The sequence below is a fragment of the Juglans regia genome, chromosome 6 (genome assembly GCF_001411555.2).
Source record: "Juglans regia cultivar Chandler chromosome 6, Walnut 2.0, whole genome shotgun sequence".
Classification (NCBI taxonomy): domain Eukaryota; kingdom Viridiplantae; phylum Streptophyta; class Magnoliopsida; order Fagales; family Juglandaceae; genus Juglans; species Juglans regia.
In genome coordinates, this window is record NC_049906.1 from 17,591,081 (window position 1) to 17,613,834 (window position 22,754).

At 33.5% G+C, this 22,754-nt stretch overlaps 1 protein-coding gene across 1 annotated transcript; it reads left to right on the forward strand.

Annotated features, from left to right (window-relative positions):
• Positions 1-2,734: 2,734 nt before the first annotated feature.
• On the forward strand, positions 2,735-7,218 carry LOC109009872 (putative disease resistance RPP13-like protein 1). The gene is made up of 3 exons (XM_035690865.1): positions 2,735-6,299; positions 6,588-6,655; positions 6,894-7,218. Exons 1-3 carry the CDS (start codon positions 3,083-3,085, stop codon positions 6,906-6,908), a joined length of 3,300 nt encoding a protein of 1,099 aa, XP_035546758.1. The 5' UTR covers positions 2,735-3,082; the 3' UTR covers positions 6,909-7,218.
• Positions 7,219-22,754: the final 15,536 nt, after the last annotated feature.

The window sequence follows — 22,754 nt, forward strand, 5'->3', positions numbered from 1 at the left end:
TTCGTCTTTCTGTCCTCTCATTCGAAATCCCTGCGATCAATGGGTAGAAGCAGGATCGAGGACTCAGTTTTCCATCCCTCGCATCAACTAGTGAAAACATCCTCTCACCCTGACAACATCACACCACGAAATTGTAGAACAAACCAGATGTGTAGAAGCCAACAAAGACGAAGCAAATTTGGCCCCTAAAGAACCAAATAAACTATGCAAACGAACGAGAAACACAAAAAACTGAGCTCATATTTGGTCAGCAAGGGACAACATCACACCGTAGGATCAAACACAAAACAAAGCACATTGAGGTACAACCATAATAACACTCAGTCACGCAAGGGCATAAGCGGAGTAGAAGTGTCAAACAAAAAGCATTGTTCATTCATGTTCATCTTAGAGATATCGGCTTTTAAGATATAATATATATATATATATATATATATTTGGAATATCATTTGTGATATTTTCTCCACAGGATATTAAGGGTTGTGGGAATAGAGATTTGGAGCCTCTTCTAGAAATGGTAATTTGGTGCATCGACTCCCCAGAGAAACATTTTGCAGAGGTAAATTCTTTCCTTCTTACCAAGGAATTTATATTGTTTCTTATCCCTGACTTGCCATAACAGATCATACAATGGAAAAGTAGAAGCTTTTCTTCTCAAGTAGACCATTTTACTTCTCTGGAACCTGGTTGTATTTACTTTCTACGCAATCACCAAGCTTTTATTTTGAATATAGCCACTGAAGTCGAACATGATCTTTGAACTTCCTAAATGTTGATCAGAAATTGTGTACAAATTAAAAATGCTCGTCTTTGTAGCTGTAACCAATGTCAACCTTATATATATTAACACTATGAAGAAAGTCGAATTGTTTTCGAATTAGCAGTTATCTTTAATGCAATTCTTCTCTGTTGCTTGAAACGTCACCAAGTAATCAGAAAATCGATTATTGGGGTTGGGACAGATGAGGATTCTTTAACAAGAGCAATGAAAATCAGAGGCGAGTATTACAACATGTACAATAGCAGCCTTGACAAGGCAGTTATTGGTGACACATCAGGAGACTACAAAAACTTCTTGATGACTTTGCTTGGATAAAAAATGTAAATCATTCTACTGATACCCATCTCTGTTTCTTTTCATTCCATCCATCTCCTTGGATTGCTTATTGGTGTCATTGGATTAAAATTTTGTGATATGTGTGTTGACTGCAGAGTTAAAACTTGAAACTTTGTTTATCTGTAAATGTAAGTTGATTTATTGTATATATAACAAACCCATTTTTATTCTTCCGGTTCTCCAATTGTTGGCATGCAATTTTTTTTTTTTTTTGTTTTCTTCATTGTTTGGTTTCTTTTAAGGTGCACTTCCATATTGTTATTTATTATTTATATAAATGATATCATTTTGCTGTTATGACATCTGAGCTCACTTCGTTCAGCTCTTCCCTTCCCATGTTTATATTTAATTTTCTCACCCTTCTGTACAATTTGGTAGGATAAATTGTAATTGATTTTTTAGCTAAGAAGATCCTGGATAAAATTGATGATCAAATCATTCAAGACAATGATTTCTACTGGTCTAGATTGAGCAAGACTCTTGCATGTCTTTTTTTAAAAAATGAGATCCGTATAGAAAAATCTAATTTTTTTCTAAGGAACAGATGGTTTCTCCGGTAACTTCCAAGCTAGCTTGAAGTTAATCCAGGACTGCTAGCTTGACATCAATGAAAAGTGAACTATTTTAGTCCTTTTTTGTTTTCGTAGATAAGATAAGATGAGATGGGTTGAGATTAAAATTAAAAATTGAATAAAATATTATTAGAATATATTTTTTTTAATCTTATTTTTATTTTGAGATTTAAAAAAGTTGAATTATTTTTTTTATTTTGTGTGAAATTTTAAAAAAATTATAATGATGAGATAAGATTAATTGAGATGAGTTGTAAAAACAAATTATGCCACAACCCTTCATGAGGATTCAAAAATTTATTTATTTTTATTCATATTTCTTCTCAATGAATGATACGTTATTGTCAACTTCTGAGCATTAATTTGCAAAACCCATATTCAACAGTTAGGAACAAGCAAACCCATCTCATTGTGACTGATTTTGAAATAGAGGAGAACTGTGATCCTTTCTTCTTTCAGCGAGAAGAACTGAGTGGTGTGCAAAATTCAAAGAAAGGACAAAAAGCCTGCCATTAAAAGAGAATCTGGAATAAAGAACAACTGAGAAGTTTTTTTTTTTTTTTTTCTCCAGGAAGAATAAATAAAGAAGACGAAGAAGAATAAAGGATTTACTTGGCGTAGATTTAGATCTGTGACAAGAACAATTCCAATCCCTCAATTCTTAAGCAAGATCAGATCTTATTCGATGAGAAAAAATATTCATGCGTCCCCATGAAAAGAAGTATTCTAATTCTTTAAGAAAACCCCATTAAGAAGGCAATTAAGAAACAGAGCAAGGAATAAAGACTTCCTTTTTAAAGCATTAAGATGCCTATATTCTTTGCTTTGCTTTCACTCTGTACCCTCTTTTGTGTATGATCAATATAACCACTCACATTGTTCTTTCGCTTGATCTTGCTTTGCTGTTTGCTAAAAATATCTTCCTTCAATTCCCTTGATTTCTTTCATTCCGAAGAAGAAAAACATGGCTGAGGTGGGAATGGCATTTCTCTCTGCCCTCCTTGGAGTGGTCTTCGATAAAATGGCTTCTCCAGGGGTCGTTGATTTCATTTCCAAACAAAAATCAGCCAAAAAACTCTTAGAGAAGATGGAGAGCACATTGCAGTCAATGAATAAGGTGTTGGAAGATGCAGAAGAAAAGCAATTTATGGATCCCTATGTGAAAGGGTGAATTGATAAGCTGAAAGATGTTGCCTATGATGCAGAAGACATATTGGATGAGATTGCTACTGAAGCCCTCCAACGCCAGTTGCATGCCGAATTCAAACCTGTTGCAGGAAAGGTACGAAACTTCATCTCTAGTACTTTCCTTGATCCTTTTGTCCATCGCCTAGAGCCAAAGATTCAAGAGGTACTTGATACACTACAAGATCTAAAAACACAAAAGGATTTTATGGGTCTACAAGTAGGTGTCAAAGGAAAACAATATCCAGAAAGGTTGACCACTTCTTATGTCAGAGAGTCCGACACTTTTGGTAGGGATGAGGATAAGAAAAAAGTAATTGACTTGTTGCTCTCGTCTGATGCAAGTGGCAATGAAATGTGCGTGATTGCCATCGTTGGCATGGGGGGAATCGGCAAGACTACCCTTGCTCAACAGGCATACAATGACAGTCGGGTGGAACAACATTTCAACCTTAAAATATGGTTTTGTGTTTCAGAAGAATTTGTTATGCCCATGGTAGAGAAATCTATTATAGAGGCAGCAACTTCGTCACCTTGTCCTAAATTTGAGAATCCAGAGCAGTTTCGAGTTATACTAAAGAAGAATTTGACAGGGAAGAAATTTCTACTTGTTTTGGATGATGTTTGGAGGGCGAAACCCGATCATCGGGAGTTCCTTGGCCAACTCTTGGAATATGGGGCTCGAGGAAGTAAGATCCTTGTCACCACAAGGAATAAAAGCGTTGCATCGGCCATGCACGCTATTCCACATCATCTAGAGCTATTACCAAAGGATGATTGTTGGTCACTTTTTGAAAAGCATGCATTTCGTAATGGTAGCTCTAATGCAGATCCAAAGATAAAAGAAATAGGTACAAAAATTATGGAAAAGTGCAAAGGTCTACCTTTAGCAGTCAAAGCCATTGGTGATCTCTTGTGGTCTGAATCAAATGTCGAGAGATGGACGAATATATTGAAGAGCAATTTATGGGATCTTCCCATGGAGGGGACATACATTCTTCCGGCTTTGAGGTTAAGTTATAATTATCTTCCCTCATATTTAAAAAGATGCTTTGCTTATTGTTCAATATTCCCAAAAGATCATATTTTTGAGAAAGATCAATTAGTTTTATTATGGATGGCGGAAGGTTTCTTGCAACCAATAGAAACTATGGAACAAGTTGGTAATTGTTACTTCGATGATCTTGTATCAAGATCATTATTTCAACAATCACTTGAAACTAACTCAGGTTTTGTAATGCATGATCTTGTCAACGACTTGGCAAAATCCGTGTCTGGGCAATTTGGCACTGATAGTTTAAAAAAAATTGTGAAGATGACTCGCTATGTACATTTATGTGAAAGTTGGGGTACATTCCAGGATATTAAAGAGGATCTTTTAAAGGCCAAACAATTGCGCACTTTCCTTACATTGAGATTTTCAAGCGTACGTTTTTGGGAAAACAAAATGCCTAGGACAATATTGTGCTTAAGAGTTCTCTCCCTAGGCAGAATAGAGTATTCGGTTAATAAGTTGCCTGATTCAATTGGCGAGATGAAATATCTACGTTATTTGGATGTTTCTGGTCCACAACTTTACAGATTGCCCGATTCCATATGTAATTTATGCAATTTGCAAACTCTAAAGTTATCAAGTTGTTTGATGTTGGATAGATTGCCAAGAGATATGTGGAAACTCATTAATTTACGTCATCTTGAAATTGATCAAACTTACCATTTAAAGGAGATGCCGATAAAAATGGGTAGATTAAATTGTCTCCAGACGTTGACAAAATTCATTGTCAGCAAACATGACAGTGGGAGTGGGTCTAGCATTGGAGAATTGGGAAAACTAATAAATCTTCGAGGAAAGCTTTTAATTGAAAAGATCCAAAATGTTAGATCAGTCGAGGATGCTTTCGATGCAAGCTTGAAGGATAAGGCTTACCTTGAGAAGTTGGTGTTAGAATGGAGTCCTCTAGAAGAAGTACTTGGTATTTCGGAAAGTCAAAGAGGTGTACTTGAAAATCTGCAACCCCATGAAAAGTTGAAAAGTCTCACCATTGTCTACTACGGCGGGAAGGGTTTTCCAGATTGGATAGGAGGGCTTACTTCATTGTCTGAGTTGAAATTATTTGATTGCAAATATTGTAGTGCCTTGCCACCCCTTGGGCACCTACCTTTTCTTAATCAACTCGAGATTAAGGGGCTGCATGGAGTTGTTAATGTGGGTCCAGAGTTTTATGGAAATTGTAGTAATTCTTCAATGAAGCCATTTGGAAGTTTGAAATTTCTGAGGTTGAAGAATTTGTCGAATTGGGAAAATTGGTTTTATTTCGGTGTCCAAAACGAAGTTGAAACTTTTTCTCAACTCGAAGAGTTGTATATTGAGAACTGCCCCAAGCTGAGAGGAATGTTGCCTGTATATCTTCCTTTGTTAGACAAACTTGAGATTTTGGATTGTCAACATCTCAAGGCTTCGCTCTCCATAGACTCTTTCCCAGTACTTACCAGAATGAAAATAATTAGGAGTGATAATTTGGAATTTCTTGCACTTGCAAAACAACATAAACATGATGGTTTACTCTCAAAATTGAAAATACTTCTGATTGATGATTGTAAGAAGTGTGAGCTTCCCATGCACCAACAATTTTCATCCCTTGAAGTATTGTTCTTGAAGGATTGTTGTGATTCTCTGACATCCTTTCCATTAGACCTATTCCCAAATCTGAAGTGTATTCGAATCGATGGGTGCAGGAATTTGCAATCTCTAGAACAACGTGGAGGTGATTTAGTGATATCAGAAATAGGAATATGGAGATGTTTTAATTTTGTATCTTTTCCAAAAGGAGGATTGCGTGCCCCTAACCTTGTAATGTTTACTCTCAAAAATTGTGAGAGCTTGAGGTCAATGCCCTGTAAGATGCACCTATTTCTTCCATCTCTTCGTTATTTGGAGTTAGTAAATTGTCCAGAAGTTGAGTCATTTCCAGAAGAGGAATTCCCATCCAATCTGAAGAAAATTATAATATTGACCTGTAAGAAACTCATTGCAAACCTGTGGAAGGAAATACTCCCCCGTATTGAATGGTTGGAAATTGGCGGCGACGAATCAGAAGATCATGTGGAGTCCTTTCCTGGAGAGTTGTTGCTACCCACCACTCTGACCTATCTTCATATCAAATCATTTGGAAATTTGAAATCATTGGACAAGGAGGGGTTTCAACACCTAACCTCCCTTGTAGAATTGCAGATCTATGGCTGTCCATTCCTCATGTACATGCCGGAAGAGGGCTTACCTGCCTCCCTTCGTTTTTTAAGCATAAAGAACTGTCCTGTGTTGAAGAAAAAGTTGAGAAGCAAAAAAGGAAAAGAATGGCTTAAGGTGACTCGCGTCCCCAACATAGTGATTGATGACAGACTCATTCAAGGATATAGATGGCAAGGTGAGAGCCCCGAGCCCAACGCTTTTAATTAAGTTATAAAATCAACTTTTTTTAAAACATTAATAAAAATAAAAGTAAATGAAATATGATTTGATTGCCAATCGAATTTCTGCTTTTGATATATACAAATATATACTTAGATCCATCGATCCCTCTCGCTCTTTTATTTTCCATACACACACACATATATATATATATATACACACACACTTTACTACTATTTTCTCCGTGTAGTCAAATTAATTCTCTTTCTTTCTTTTCTAACTGTCTCATTCTTTTCATTGACAGATTGGACATTTCGGTATGAATATGATCATGATTTAAAGTTCGAACAACTAACAAACTGTTCTCGATCGGTACGTACAACTTTTCTTAAATACGGTCACTTCTATCACATTTACTTAAAATTCACACTAATGAATTACTTTTATTTTTCAAAAACAAATGCAATATGACTTTTCTTCATGATCTTGGAAAAATCGTAATTGATGTTACTAGCTAATTAGTGATGGGAATAATTAATTCTTGATTTTTAAACTATATACGTACGTATAATTTGAATCTGTATTGATAATTGAATTGTTTTTATTTAAGGTAAAGTTGATTTAATCCCTGAGAAGTGAGAAGTGAAGATATTTGCTTAAATCTTGTGTGCGCGAGCGCTAGAAGCAACCTCCTACGTACGTACCTAATTGGCACACACATTATTGCCTTCCATTTCTATATGCATTTCCAGATCCGTGAAGGTAATGGTTTGGCAGATGGTTAATTTGGGAGCTGTGGATGTGAGACCACCTTTGTGGACGTGGCATGGCTAGTTGTGGACGTGTGATTAGAAATTATGATGCTAAGTTTGTTTATGGTTAATTTTCTTGTCATATATATATATGGTTCATGGGACAAACATTTTTGCTCAACATTCGGGATTGAAATATGGTTTATTATTATTATTATGCTATCATTTGCACTGGTATATATAGATGCAGCTTCTTTTTACTCAGTTTTTCACTTACCAAAACAATTATATTGCATGTATGTTTTGGTTCATGTAGGACTCCCTCGCTTTAAACACTAGTTTTATACTTTTTTTATTATGATAAATAGTTCCAAATAAGTATCGTACGGATTAGTTTCTAAGAATATATATATATATATATATATGGTTTTTGCAAGACCTTTGGTTTTGGTAACCCCCAGAGTTCTTTCTTCGTTTGTAAGAAGTATTCCTCCATTATAACTGAGAGTTATCAATAAAATTAGGAATATCGTCCCTCTTAGGTTAGGTTTGGATCGATAGTGAGTTGAGATGAAAGTTAAAAGTTGAATAAATAATTATTAGAATATTATTTTTTAATGTTATTATTGTTTTAAAATTTAAAAAATTTGAATTGTTTATTATCTTTTATGTAAAAATTTGTAAAAATTGTAATGATGAGATAAGATAGGTTGAGAGTGCTTCTCAATCCAAACTAAGCGGTATGAGAAAAAAAAAAAAACAATTAGGCTTATTATTGGCCTCAATTTTGACATTAGATTTTGTTATTTAGTTAAGATAATACTTATTTTTCTATATAGCTACTGCTTTGTAATGGTGTTAATCATTTTAGAATGGTTATAATTTTAGAAGGCTTTAATTTTTAGGATTTATGTAATCTCTTTTTATTATCATTTATATATAGCGTTCCTTTGTCACAAATAAAAAATATCAATAAAATTTCTTTTATAATATCTATTGTGGTTCTACACTAAAATAGGTTATAGCCTCGTGAATAGTGGATTTTGTTTGCGTTTACACTATGCATAATTACATTTTTATCATCTAATTCATCATTAAAAATATAATTGATATTTTATTATTATAATATTAATTAGAATATAATAATAATAATGAACTTACAAATAATCTAAATTGAAAGATTTTTGTTTATTGAACTTTTGAAAGAACTTAAGATTTTATTATATTTTCTCTTAGATTTAAAAATAATTGTATCTTTCGTATATAATATTATTTAAAAATAAGAACAATTATCTTCATATTATTTTTCATAGTAATTCATAAAAATAAATCATAGTCATTGGATTAATAATATTTTCATTTTAGAAAATGCAATTATTATTTTTAGGTTTTAGGTTCTAATTTATACAGCAATTTATAATTGGCCTTTAATTCATCATATTCACTATTTCATCTTATGTGGTAACACATGTCATATTAATCTATTTGTAATGCATTTTTAAATTATTATTAAAATAATTAATAACACTTTTTATCTTTTAAAAAATTATTTTGGTAAGAACATGCTTTTATTTCTAAGATCTAAAAAGAATAATAATGTTATATTTAAATTCAAAAATAAAAATATTGTCTTTAAATTTAAAGATTAATAAAATTTCATTATTATACGATATTGTTTAAAAATAAAAGTTTTCTTCCTATTTTTTCTCATAATAATGAGTCATACTAAATAACGCTTCTTAAACTAATATTGTTTTTATTTGAAAAATTTTTTATAATTTTTCAAAATTAAAATGAATAGCCTATTTTTATATTTTATCATTCCAATAAGAATTATATCTAGTAGTTTTCTATAAAAATTAAAAAATATTATTTTGTCTTTTTCATTTATAAGAACAATATTATTATTATTATTATGTATCTATTTGGTCTTATAATGAGTGAAGCAATGCATGTCATATTATGATTTTAATATAATGAGTTTTAAACATTTGATTTGTTATGTGTTTAATAATTTTATATTTTTTGTTTCTTTCATTTTCTTAAGTATATATATAATTATAAGAGATGTTCAATAATTTTACATTTTTTGTTCCCTTCATGTTCTTAAGTATAATTATAAGAGAACTATTATAATCATAAAAAAATTATACAAAAGTAAACCCGCAAACTTACGTTGCTTTATGAGATATGTTAGATCTATTTTATAATAAAAATAATTTTATCATCTGACGTATTACATCAAGCCACATCAATTCTAAGTTTACTTTTGTGTAATTCCTTTTTGTCTAAAGTATTTTCCTAATTAATTATCTTTATATTTATCATATTTTTTGCCCTAATTGATATACATCTTAAAATTCATATTTACCACATTAAAAATGTTGTAACACTTTCAACTAGAAATACGTACTTTGTAACTGAGCTCTTACCTGTATATCTATAACACATTTGTCGTCGAAATCATGATATCGTTTAGCCATAATTGAGGGTGTCCAAAAATCTAAAAATAGAAGCTTGGAATGGGTGGTCCAAAAACTCCAGAGTCGAGACTGATTATTTCGATGATTCTCATCCAATTCAACCTTAACAAGAGATAAAACACATATAACAATACATGAAGGAAAATATACTATATCCTTGCTTAGTTTGTTCCTTTAATTTGATTGTTCATGTATTTTTTAAAAATTATTTTTGTTTAATGACTAACAAAGTGACTACTATTGTATTGATATATATATTTTTTTTAAATATTTAAAGATGTTTAGAAAATATTTAAAATAATAAAACTACAAATTTGTACTAGGGACATGGCCAATGGCCAAAGTTGGGCGGCCTAATAGCAGCACCCAAATTGAAATAATATTTTATACAATCTTAAGCTCACGTACTCATTTAAAAAAAATATATATATACATGCTTGATAAGCCATGAACACAAAAAATTTTCTCCCAAATTTTTGTCGCTAGTTTGCCCTACAGAAGCCTATCTCTACCCCTCCCATCAGTAGCCGACCATGCCATCACCGCACAACGCACCATAGCCACAACGCACAGGCAACAAGAACAAAGAAGAACAACTGAGAAACACACCACGAGAGAGAAATCTTTTCTTCGTCTTTCTGTCCTCGCATTCGAAATCCCTACGAGCGATGGGTAGAAGCAGGACTGAGGACTCTGTTTCCCATCCCTCGGATCAACTAGTGAAAACATCCCCTCACCCTAACAACACCTCGGATCAACTAGTGAAAATATTTTTATCATTTGATGTATCACATCATGTCACATCAGTTTTAGATTTACTTTTGTGTAATTCTTTTGTGTTTAAAGTATTTTCCTAATTACAATCACTTGTAAAATTTGTTTAATTGATTTATGATTATCTTTATCTTTATATTTATGATTATCTTTGTTTAACGAGAGATACGTCCAAAAACTCTAGAGTCGAGACTGATTATTCCGACGGTTCTTATTCAATTCAACCTTAACGAGAGATAAACAGATATAACAAAACATGAAGGAAAATATATATACTTATACCCTTTGAGTTTGTCCCTTCAATTTGATTGTTCATGTATTTTTTAAAAATTATTTTTGTTTAATGATTAATGAAGTGACTACTTTTCTTTAAAAAAAAAAGTTAAAGTGTTTAGAAAGTATTTAAAATAATAAAAATATAAATTTGAAGTAGGGGCAAGGCCAATAGTCAAAACTTGGCGTCATAATAGCAGCACCCAAACTAGAATAATGTTTTATACAATCTTAAACTCATGTACTCCTAAAAAATGTGACTAGTCTAAAAAAAGAAGACATCTTTTCATAAATCTCAAAAGGGTTATGCTGTACAGATCCCACAACATATGTATTTTAAATTTTTTTATTTATTTTTTATGCTAAATCATTTGAATTGTACTACTCATCATCTATACACTACATACTTATTATGAAAAAAAGGAAAAAAAATTAAAAAAGATGTGTAGTGTGTGGTATAAGGCTGTGTTTGGTTATTGAATCTAACTCAACTTATTTCAAACCAATTATTGATGGGACTCACTACGTTTTCAATTTCCCATAAAAAATTTAAATACATCTCAACATACTTCATACATTTCAACTTAAAAACTAAAGAGAATTGTTAAAAACACAAAGAGATTATACAAAAGTAAACCTATAAACTGACGTAATTTTACGAAATCCGTTAGATTTATTTTACAATCTGATGTACCACATCAAGCCACATCAGTTTGTGGATTTATTTTTATATAATTCATGTGTGGCTAAAGTATTTTTCAAAACTCAAACTCATTTCAACCTAAAAAAAATAAATCCATTTTAATAAGATCTACAAAATTCCATTTGGAAGAAGCTAGGGGCTAGACGTGTGAATAGAAAGAATTTACACCCTCTAATAATACGTTGACACCTCTGCATTACAAGAGAAAGAAAAATAGAACTGTCCTCATGTAAATAGAGCCCATTCTAGCAGGTACAAGCTCTAACATTTTTGCTTAGTTTTCATAATCAAGTATTGAAATTCTCATTTGAGTATGTAGAATTGAAAAAAAAAAATTAAATGAGGAACAATAACAAAGAGAGGGATTGAGGGGTGAGAGAAAGTGAGCTTCGACCAACCACTTGAGGGGGGAGAGAGAGAGAGAGAGAGAGCAAACATTTGGTTTTGCCGAGAGAAGGAGAGAGGGGAGAAAGAGAGAACAATGGGGTGAGGGATTGTATGGGCGATAGTTACATGAGAGCATTTCTATTTTTTTTTTCTCTTGAAAGGCAGACGTGTAGATGTATTATTAGTGTTCGCTCGAACTATGCTTGACATGCTGCTCGAGCCAATGTTTCGAAGGCAAGTTCGCTCGTCGTGGCTCGTGATTACACTTAAGCGATACTTCGCTTGAGTAATGGACCTAATTTTCCTATCTGACTTTCCACCTAAACCACAAACGAATGAGGAATGGGAAGAAAGAGAAAGAAGGAATAAGAGAAAGAGACTGAGAGAGCCGAATATCCTTATAGGGACTCTTCACAAATATGTGTGTATGTAATACACGAGAAAAAAAAATTTAATAGTAAATAATACTGAGCTCCTGAAGAGCCAAGTTAATACTGAGCTCTTGAATAGCCAATTTTGTCTTGAATATCTTGATATATTTCTTTAATTTTACAACAATATCCTTTAATTATTCTAAAATATTTTAAAGATCATTTTCCTGAAGTCTTCACTTTCAAGATACGTGTGCACAAAAACCAATGTACATTGATATTTAATTATCACTTAAGTTGAACATAAACGCTTTGACATTGAGGTTTGTTCGAAAAATGCTATAGACAACCGCCTGGGAAACCTTTGGGGAACCGGTTCCCACATGGAGATGAAACGTCCCGTTTCATTTGATGACTCAAAATGCACGCACCGTTTGGCTTCTCCATTAAGCCAACCCCTCCCCTTCTTTTCATCTTCTCCACTCAAGCTAAGCAGATCCATTCGTCTTCTCCACTCCCAGTTGTCTCCACAAAGCCACCATTGAAGACCAACTTCATCATCTCCATTCAGAGCCACAACCATTCTCCCCTTCATCTTCTCCACGAACCCAGCAAAGCCCCCTTCGTCTTCTCCACATCGAAGCCATCTGAACTCCACCATGTTGTTTTCTCTAACGACCCATACTTAAACAGGTAAACTACAAAGACAATAAACCACAAAGACAAACACGCTCAAAGACCAAACAAAAGAATCCAAAAAAGTGAAGCAAGAGAGAAAGAAAAAAAAAATGTCAGAAACTGGGTTTGGAGCAGCAAACAGAGACCCAAAAACTACTAGCTCTTCTTTCTCTTTGTAGAAATATTTTACTTCATTTCTATGCTCGAATATCTTCTGGGTTACTTTCCATTTCGCTCATATTATAGTTTTTCATTTTTTAATTACCTCATATTAGCTTTTATGTAATGGGTTGGTGTTGTATACTTTCCGTTTCGTTGTAAAGGTTTTATTATAATAAGAGATTTTGGATTATGGGTCTTTGTTGCCAAGTCTTTCCATTAGGTTCTGCAATAGGTTATGCAAGTCTTTGTTGATCAAAAGATTATTTTGCTTCTTAGGCGATTTTGTGGGTTTGGTTGCTTTGGTCTTTTTCTCGTCTGCGGATTGTTTGGAGGAAGCCATTGTTAAGGTGGGTTTTGAGTTTCTAAATTTCAATAGTCCTTGCTCTCAGATTTGGGAAAGTGTCCCTAATTTCATAAGTGACGCAGCAACCAAGGGTCATCTTCTTTTTTTTTTTTTTTTTTAATATATCGGCTAATGTGGCATAAAACCACGTCAGCCGATTACCCGACGGTTCCCCACCGCCGGTTGTCTATAGAAGTACTCTAATTGTTATCAAGTATTCTTAGATATATTTAGATATTTTATTCATAAATATCATTCAAACAAAAAATATTTTTAATTTTTAATTTTTATCTGTTTATTTAATTATTACAATTTTCACAAACTCTCAAATAAAACACAAAAATAATACTATTTTTTCAAATTTTAATATAAAAATAATATTAAAATAAATTGTTAACTTTATAATATTTTTATTCAACTTCTTTATTTCATTTACTAAAATCAATAAATCAAATTAACTAAAAACATTTCATTAGTATTTACATATATATGAGATATTGCCCTAAAAAGAATGCATGTCAAATAAAACAAACCACTAATTTGGTGCCCGCTGCTTGGAAAGCAAATGGGTAGGATAATTCCATTTTGTTCATATTCATCTGGCAAAACCTTGCAGATTTATTCATTTTGAAAAAGTAAGTAAATACAATATTTACATAATAAAAAATTAATTTTTTAATAATAAATTCTATTCTTTTTAAAAATTATTACATAATATTTATACACTCTATAAATATATGTAATATTATTCTAGAAAATATTGACAACAATTCTCTGTCCTTTACCATGTTTGAGATTTGACTCCTGTGTAAATGTTTTAGGATTGACACCCCCGTATCACTATAAGTTTTGAATCAGCTCTTCTATCACCTTGAAGACATGTGTCATCCTCCAAGCTTGCCACACGATGTCATTTTTAAGAAGAAAAAAACTAAATTCAAGATGTGGTACAAAAGAAATTTTTATACCATCCAATCAAAAGCTAATGTGAAAGCTGTCACATCAACTTTTTACTATAACTAAAATAAATTACCCACACGCAATTAAAACTTGTAATTTAAAAATAAAAATAATAAGAGCATTGGTATTGAATTATTCAAATACCTTTTCATCATTAAATTTAACAAATATCATCTATATTTACTCCACATTGAATTAGCTAAATTGTTTTCATCCAAACTATAAGTTACAGTAAATCTATTATTCTTTTCAAATATGAAAAACACTATAGCAAGTCTAAAAATATTTTTTGAGATTATTATATTATAGATATGAGATTTTTATTCATATGAGATTTTACCATTTATATACATAAGAGATTGTTATATTATAGATTATTGGATTGTGAAAATAAAAATGAATATGATTTGTTGGAGGTTATTGAAGATTATGAAAATAAAATATAAATTAATTAATTAAAAAAATATAAATAATAATATTTTATTATTATAAAGAGTATGATGACTAATCCAATGTAGACTTCAAGTTTTGAATGATTAGCTAAAGGTGAAAATGTTACATATTAGTCAAAATTTTAAAAATAGAATGGACAATCCAATGCTAATGTTCTAATGGTGGTTGCCGGCCACCAAATTTTGAAGAATTGAAATAGGATTCCATCCAACTCTTGTGACCTCTTGAGGTGGTGACTGTAATGGTGACCACACATACTCTTCAAAATAGTTAGAATTCGAATTTTAAAGAGTTTATGATTCATAGCTTTAGGGTTTTCCTTTTTTAAAAAAATTAATTCAGTGTGTTTTACTTTATTATAGAACTAGTAGAATTATGAGGTGTTGGTATGTGATAGGAGGGTGTAAAATCCACTTTTACAACACATCCTCACTTGCACTTTTTTTAAAAATAATTAAATAATCAAATAATTTATTTTTGAAAGGAAAAAAAGTAATTTTTTAAGAAAAGACCCTTTGCAGGCCAGAGTGGAGACCTCCCCCTCCCCATTAGCCACTCATGGGGTGGCCAAGATGTGGCAACCCTGGCCCTCAGTCGTGGTTTGGTGAGGAACCACAGTGCCCAGGATGCACGCCAAATGGACTACATCCCTCACGTCAAGTCAGAACTTGTGTGATCGTATGCCAATCACACGTGTGTATCAAAGTCATAGCAGAAAATAGTAAGGCATTAGTGAGAGACAAATATTAATAGTACCATAGAACAATTTCTATTCATCTTGTTACATTACTCACACATCAATAGTAACAATATTCATAAGTCACTATCACTTCATCAATAAGGTAATTACAGACCAATTTATATTCATCTTCCAACCCAAATAATATCACACCATAAATTGTTTGTCACCCAAATGGAATAAACATCCTAAATTACAAAAGATTATAAAATTAATGGGGACATGCCTCCATGATTATCCCTTAGGCTGCATAGGTCCTTCCTCCTTGAAGTAACCCTCCCAAGCTATATCTCTATCAAAATCTATGGTTTTGAGGGGAGAAACTATATTGGGACTACAGCGGTAAGATTTCAATAAAATCTCAATAAGTTAAACCCATAACAACACTAATAATGTAATACAATGAAAATGGATATGAATGCATAAGTTTTATCTAAATAAAAGCTGAAACCACATATATCATAAGTATACCAAGGAACAAGTCCTCCAAGTACAACAACATAGTCATGAATCATCGTAAGCCTTACGAAGCACCTAGTGCCCAAGTACATAGTAAACATCTTATAACAAATCATATATATTGATGTCCGTAGCCTGGGCAATTCGGCAATTCCTCCGTGTGAACCTGCAAGACTCAAGGAGATGAGGGCTAAGGGTGGTAAGGGGCACTTTTGATGCCTAAGTCAGAATTATCTCTTTGTGTGAGAATGTAAGGAGGAAAAATGTTCAAAAAGCTCTACTTAGGCCAAGGCCGTGTTTATATACATGGTCATGGTGGTCCCCATCATCTTTTGGCATATCGTGGCAGGGGTGTACGGGGCACTACGCAAGTGGCAGGTTTTCTCTCCTATCATGTTAGCCGTCACCCTCCTACATTGTGCATGGGTGGCCAATTTGTCCCATGCGGTAGGTAAGGGGCAAGAGGCTCGCACACTACCTTGTCCACTGATTGGACGTTTGGCCTTATCGTTGCATACTAACTATACCAGATCATTTAATGTGGTATGCCCATTGTCCGACGACATGAGTTGTAGTCTAAGCGGGTGATGTGAACAATCACCATATCTGATGGGCCTCCTCGAGCTTAGCCCAGTTCTCTTACCTTCATTGATTTTGCATTGGGCCATCTTCTGGCCGATTTTTGCCTCGAGGGAGGGGCCAAACCAGACCCTACACGACCCAAAGAAGGAGGTAAATCCCCTTCTCATTATTATTTTCCTTTTTTTAATTTACGCATTTCCATCATTTGTTACAAACATTAAGGTTAATATACTTGGAGCATATATTTTATCTGAGCAAGTTGTAGTGATTGTACTAGGTTATATATGTAAAACTTAGACCCTCTGAAAGCTATATAAACATATGAATAAATAATAGGCTCTCTGTTTTCATTGATTGGTTGCAAAAATAAAAATGAAAAAAGATGGTCTAGGAAAACAATAGTACTCAAGTAAGCACAACATTATATGTATTGAGTGTGAGTTCTATTTCATCATTTTTTTTCCTTTTTTAATTCAAATTTCAATTTTTAAATTTCAAAATTTTCACAATTTCAATAGTTGATACATCAATACTTTTTTATATGTATGTAAAATTGTAATTATAGATAGCATTTTCCATAAGTTTTTCACTTATAAATGAGTACAATTACACACTCCACTTCGGTGTAATTTAATTTATTAGAGAACATTAAACTTAAATTTTTTATTATTTCAATGGTATGAAGGATGTGTCACCACTGATTTGCAAATATAATTTTCAACTTTCTATTTTATTGATGGAATCTTACAACCTTGGCATTTCTTATTTATGTTAAGTGATGCATATTATCATAAATCTATTGACAACACCTCTAAAGTTTATTTTATACTCGTGAAAAGGAGTTTTATAGACACTGATTATAGTTATAAAAATCCAAAAGTACCGACATATTTTTCTTGTTGCCAATTAATGTGGAATAATATTTTTACATCAATAGTGTAGTAAATGTGTTAATAAGCAAACTTGTGAAAAGATTTTTTCCATGACGAAGTAATAGATTTTCAAATTAGTTCATCTCATTTGTGAATGTATATCCATATATACACAGAAGAATAATTATATTTGAAGCCTTTCTACATCACAAACCATCCACAAACAATTGTGGAATTGCATGGTTTGAATTATGAAATATGATCAATTATCCACTCTTTAATTTGTTGAAGACAAGGCCTTCCTTCTCATTAACCTTAATCTGCTACCAATTCGGGTGGATTCAATTTCCTCCTCATCATGCATGATCTTCACCTCCCTCGTTTCTTGCTCCATTGTTTGAAAATGGATCGGTAAGCCTCTTGAACTTGATGTGGTGATCACTGCTCGCTAATGGACTTCTCCCATAGTATCTGTCAAAGCTCCCTTCATCGCTTGACATTGAGAAAATTTGAGCTAATCTCTTTCTCGCCACTGCTTACTCCAAAATTGGTGTCATCGAGTATGTGGAATATTGTCACACTCTCCTTCATTACACCTTGAAAAGAGTAGCTCCTTGCTTGTGATGCTTCAATTTTTCATTAGGTTGGTGGTGTGTTGTCGCAGGCAACAAAAAATAAAACCTATACTCCTAAAAATACATGTAGTAGTGCAAGTAAGGATAGTTCCCACAGAGAGTATTTAGCCTAGTTTTATGCTACGTGAACAAGGATTGGGGGGGTTTGAGTATAACAAAAACAATTTTAAGAAGAACAACTAAGGAACAATTCAAATTAAATTATAAAAATCATTAAAAGAACAAACCTTGGTCTAAGTCAACATCCACCATCGAAATTTTACAACCGATCATTGATGCAAGTGTATATTAATTCATACTTTGAATATTCACTGTTGGAATTATTTTCCTATCTCTCCTTAGTCACAGTTAATTAGAAAACAAGTGATCTAATTAACCTTAACTACTAAACAACCCAAGACAACCGTTAAAGGTTTAATTTAGTAGCAGCCTTAAGAACTAGAGAGATCAATGAAGCTAAATAACACAAGCACACGTGGTTGCATTTAATTTCGTCAATTGTTCTTCCTAAGATTTAATAATTTCTGACGCAGCAAATCATCAAATCTTAGTTGCTTCACAAATTTGAGGGATCAAACAATTACAAATTTGATGTCTAATCTAGCAGTAGATTGCAACGAATAATAAACTAGTAGCCCTTCTAGTAATTAGACAAGACAATCATGAAAATAGGCATAAAAAAACATCCGATACTCAAAGCATAAATTGAACACTAAAACAAAATTAGATCTCACAGTTTTATTGATTCCGAGGCTTCTATTTCTTTCGATCAATTATAAAAGTTTAGCCACACAAGGCCGTCATGAAAACTGGGAGGAGAAGTTGGAGAAGAGGGAAGGGAGATGCATCTCTTAGTCTCCTGATTTCTCCCCCCTCTTCACATGTTCAAATCAGTTTTTCTCAAACCTCCAATCTGTTTTGGGGGTAAAAACAGAGCCATCGTTTTGCTCTTCATGTACACGACCATACTATTAATTAATCCTCTATCTTGCATTTTGAAATAAGTTAAGAGCTTAAGGTAAAAATCCTAACTTGACCCATTTAATTTTATGTGATTTTGCAAGCCAACTAACTTGTTTTAGGTTGTGTTTTGATGTAATTAATTTCCTATGTTGCAATAAAGGTGGATGCCCTGTTTTTGGCCCAAACCAAATGGTATTATGGTTAGTTTGCCATGTATTTTCTTTTATTTCGAAAATGACATGTTGTTATTAAACTTTGTTTGGTCCTAGATGATCCTAGTGTGATATTTTAGTGTGTATATGTGGGAATCATGTGTCTTGTATTGAGATTTAGTTAGTGATCTGTTTTAGCATGCTAAGAGTGGTCGGTTCAGAGGTTTTGCTTGGTTCTTGTAATTTTATATCTTGCTTTGAAAATTATATTAGATGGGTAAAGCATAATCTCGGGTGTTAAGGTTTTAAAGTTTATTAAATAGGTAACCTTGTTATATTTTATGCTATGCTTAATTTTAATTGGATATGCTATTTAAATTAATTAATATTGCTTGGGTGATTACAATATAGCATAGTTGGTTTAGGCATAGGAGATTTATTGTGCATGATATATTATTGTATGTAAGTTGTCCAATAAGCCCAAACTCATGTGCATGCCCTGTTCTGATGACAATGAAGCCCCTTGAAGTTGTCCCTCTTCTAATTTAATTCCACCCAACCCAAGAGCCAAATTGTTGACTAGTGAGCCTTTTTCTAATAAGGGACAACTACCTATTCTAAAGGGCATACTTTTCTAAATTGATTAGCTTATCTGAGATGTCAAATCTGTCCTAAGCTCCTTTGTTAAGCATTTTCTAGATTTGAGCTTTTATTTCCATTAATTCTAAAGTAAGCTTATATCAAATAAACATTGTTAACCTATAAGTTCTCAACTACCTTTCCATGTAAAATACCTAATTGACCTTTCATGGACAACTAGCATGCTTTAGTATCAATTATGTTATTCTTGTAAAGTTTAGACGAGAAGTTAGTTAATTGGGTTAATGCTAAGCATAGAAGAGATGTTAAATTGTAGTATCGTGGCTTTCTCTTTTAAAGGGAGGGTTAAAGACTAATGAATGAGTATTAACACGCTTAGATGTAAGTATCGAGGAGCTTAAAGGTAAGTAGCTATGGCTATGCTTCTTACACCAAGTTCTCTTTATGAAATAATGTCTCTCCTCTCTTATGTCAAATGTTCTTCTAAAAAAAACGTAAATGAATATAATATGTGGAAGCCCTTTGATGATAGCCACTGTTAAACATCCTATAAATTATTATTAGTTGTAAAGTATGAAGTAGTGCATTTGCATTCACATTCTAAAATCATGAACTCTTATCATGCCTGCCCTCTTGAGAAACTTACTGATTATTCTTATATGTAGTAGTATCAAAATGTATCTTGTCCATTAAACAACATATGCATTTATTAAGAAAGAATGATGAAAATGCATGATTTCAAAGAAGAAAGAAAATAAAGCACAGGACGCTTGCACATTCCACGACTGCAAATATCATTTCTAATTTTCTATATTCTTTTATAAAACCATAGATCCAAACTCACTAAATAGAGTCAAATAATATTATTAATCTTTTGCGTATTAGTGGGATTATGACTATTTTGAAATTGATGATAACAATACGTAGGGCTCGTTTGTTTTGTGAGTTGAGCTCGGTTCAGTTGAGACACAGTTGAGACAAACTCAAGAAAACTGTACGGACAGTTATGTTCTTAAAAACAAACATTCAATTACATCTCTACTCATCTAAACTCAAATTTCTCAAAACACTGTTTGAAATTACAAAAAGCAACTGACAACCACGTGGTTCTCCCTTTTCTTTTCTAAGTCTTTCCCTCTATAACCCGTACCCATTGGAGGAAGCTTTTGTGAGGGCCTCAACACAGTATTCTTGAGCCCACTGCTTCTCCTTTCTTCCCCAAGCTTGAGACCTGCAAGCACATCGAGTCTTTCCAGAACCTCAATCATCTGATCCCCCTCTGCAGAGCAGGAAGCCTTGTGATTCTCAACTAGATCAGTCTCCATTATTTGCATCCATCAGGTTCCATCAAACCAACAAATGGTCTTCTCTCCTCCTAAAAAATACAGTAATCTCGCGTGGCCTTTGAATAGGAAGGGCTCCCGTGCCCTTTACAACAAAAGTGGGTTCGACTATTTGGAAAACCAATGAAAGGCCCCTTTCCATTCCCATTTTGAAAGCTTCTGCAGTGGGTTTGTCAGTATCGTGTTTGTAATACCCGAGTCCTACTATGTAGGTCCTTACGTCATTTTATTAATTCTTTAAGTTAAATATTTTGAGATAAATATTTTTATTACTTTTAATTATTTTATTTTAAGTGGAGTAGGCTTTATTTTTAAAATATGGTTTATTAAAATAAATCAAGGGTATTATTTTAAGACTTTGAAATATTTTCCTTTAAGCCCTTTATTTTATTTATTTAAGAAATGACCCAATTAATCTCTACCATTGGATTGGTAGGTGAAAAGCATTCTTGAGGTGGATAGATCTTCACCTTCCATCTTCCAAGCTTATGTGATAAGCTTTAACCAAGCAACTAAAGCTCTTATCCCTGAACATGGAGAAGCTAGGAGTGGGGATGGTGAGGGATGTACAAGCGAGGTTAAGTACCCTAGTTCTTAGTCCGAAAATATTGGACCAGAGTAAAGCTACTCAAAGTAAAGATGTCAACCTCCAGAAGGTCAAGACAGAGGTTTCAAAAGGGAAGCGACTTGCCTTTACGTTGTTTTGAAAAAGGGTCCCTACGGTTCGAGGGGAGACCTTGTGTACCAGCTGAGAAAGAATTACGAGATCTACTACTGAGGGAGACGCATTGGTCTTTAACACAGTGCATCCGGGTAGCACCAAGATGTATCGAGACTTGAGACAACACTGGTGGAGCGAAATGAAGAGGGATGTAGCTAATTTCATAGCTCAATGTCTGACGTGCTCAATGGGTAAGGCCGAGTATCAAAGACCTCCAGGAACACTACAACCATTACCAATGTCAGTTTGGCCCTGGGATGAGATTAGCATGGACTTCATCACAGGATTTCCTAAAGCCCCTGGCGAACAAGACTCAGCATGGGTGATCATCGATAGGTTGTCCAAGGTAGCTCACTTCGTCCTAATTAGATGACCTATTCGATAAGAAAATTGGCAGAACTGTATGTCCGGAGATAGTCAGACTACATGGGATTCCATCCAAGATTGTGTCGGATCAGGATGCATGGTCACGTCAATGTTTTAGAGAAGTGTGCAAAAGAATCTGGGGATAGAGTATTTCTAAGGGTAGCTCCCATGAAAGGGGTGATGAGGTTTAGAGAGAAAGGCAAACTAACTCCCAGATTTATCGGCCCGTTTGAGATCCTGGAAAGAGTAGGAGCAGTGGCTTACAAACTTGCATTCCCTCCATAATCCTCAGCCATGCACAATGTATTTCACATCTCAATGCTTCAAAAGTATGTGCATGACCCCTCCCATGTGATCGAGCACGCGCTCTTCAAGTACACGAGGATTTCTCCTATGAAGAAGCACCGGTTAGGATCCTGGAACGAAAAGTACAAGTGCTCCGTGGCAAAACAATTCTAATGCTCAAAGTGCAGTGGAATCACCACACCAATCAAGAGGCGAGGTGGGAGCATGAGGACGGTATGAGGGAAAAGTACCCTACCATTTTCCTTTGAAGTACGTTCAATCTCGAGGACAAGACTATTTTTAAGGGGGTAGAGTTGTAATACCCGAGTCCTACTACGTAGGTCGTTAATTCTTTAAGTTGAATATTTTGAGATAAAGATTGTTATTACTTTTAATTATTTTATTTTAAGAAGAG

Excerpts from the sequence above, each read along its gene's own strand:
- LOC109009872 (XM_035690865.1), top strand. The coding sequence starts at position 3,083 with ATGGGTCTACAAGTAGGTGTCAAAGGAAAACAATATCCAGAAAGGTTG. Across the intron at positions 6,300-6,587 it reads TCAAGGATATAGATGGCAAG|ATTGGACATTTCGGTATGAA; the intron begins GTGAGAGCCCCG and ends TTTCATTGACAG.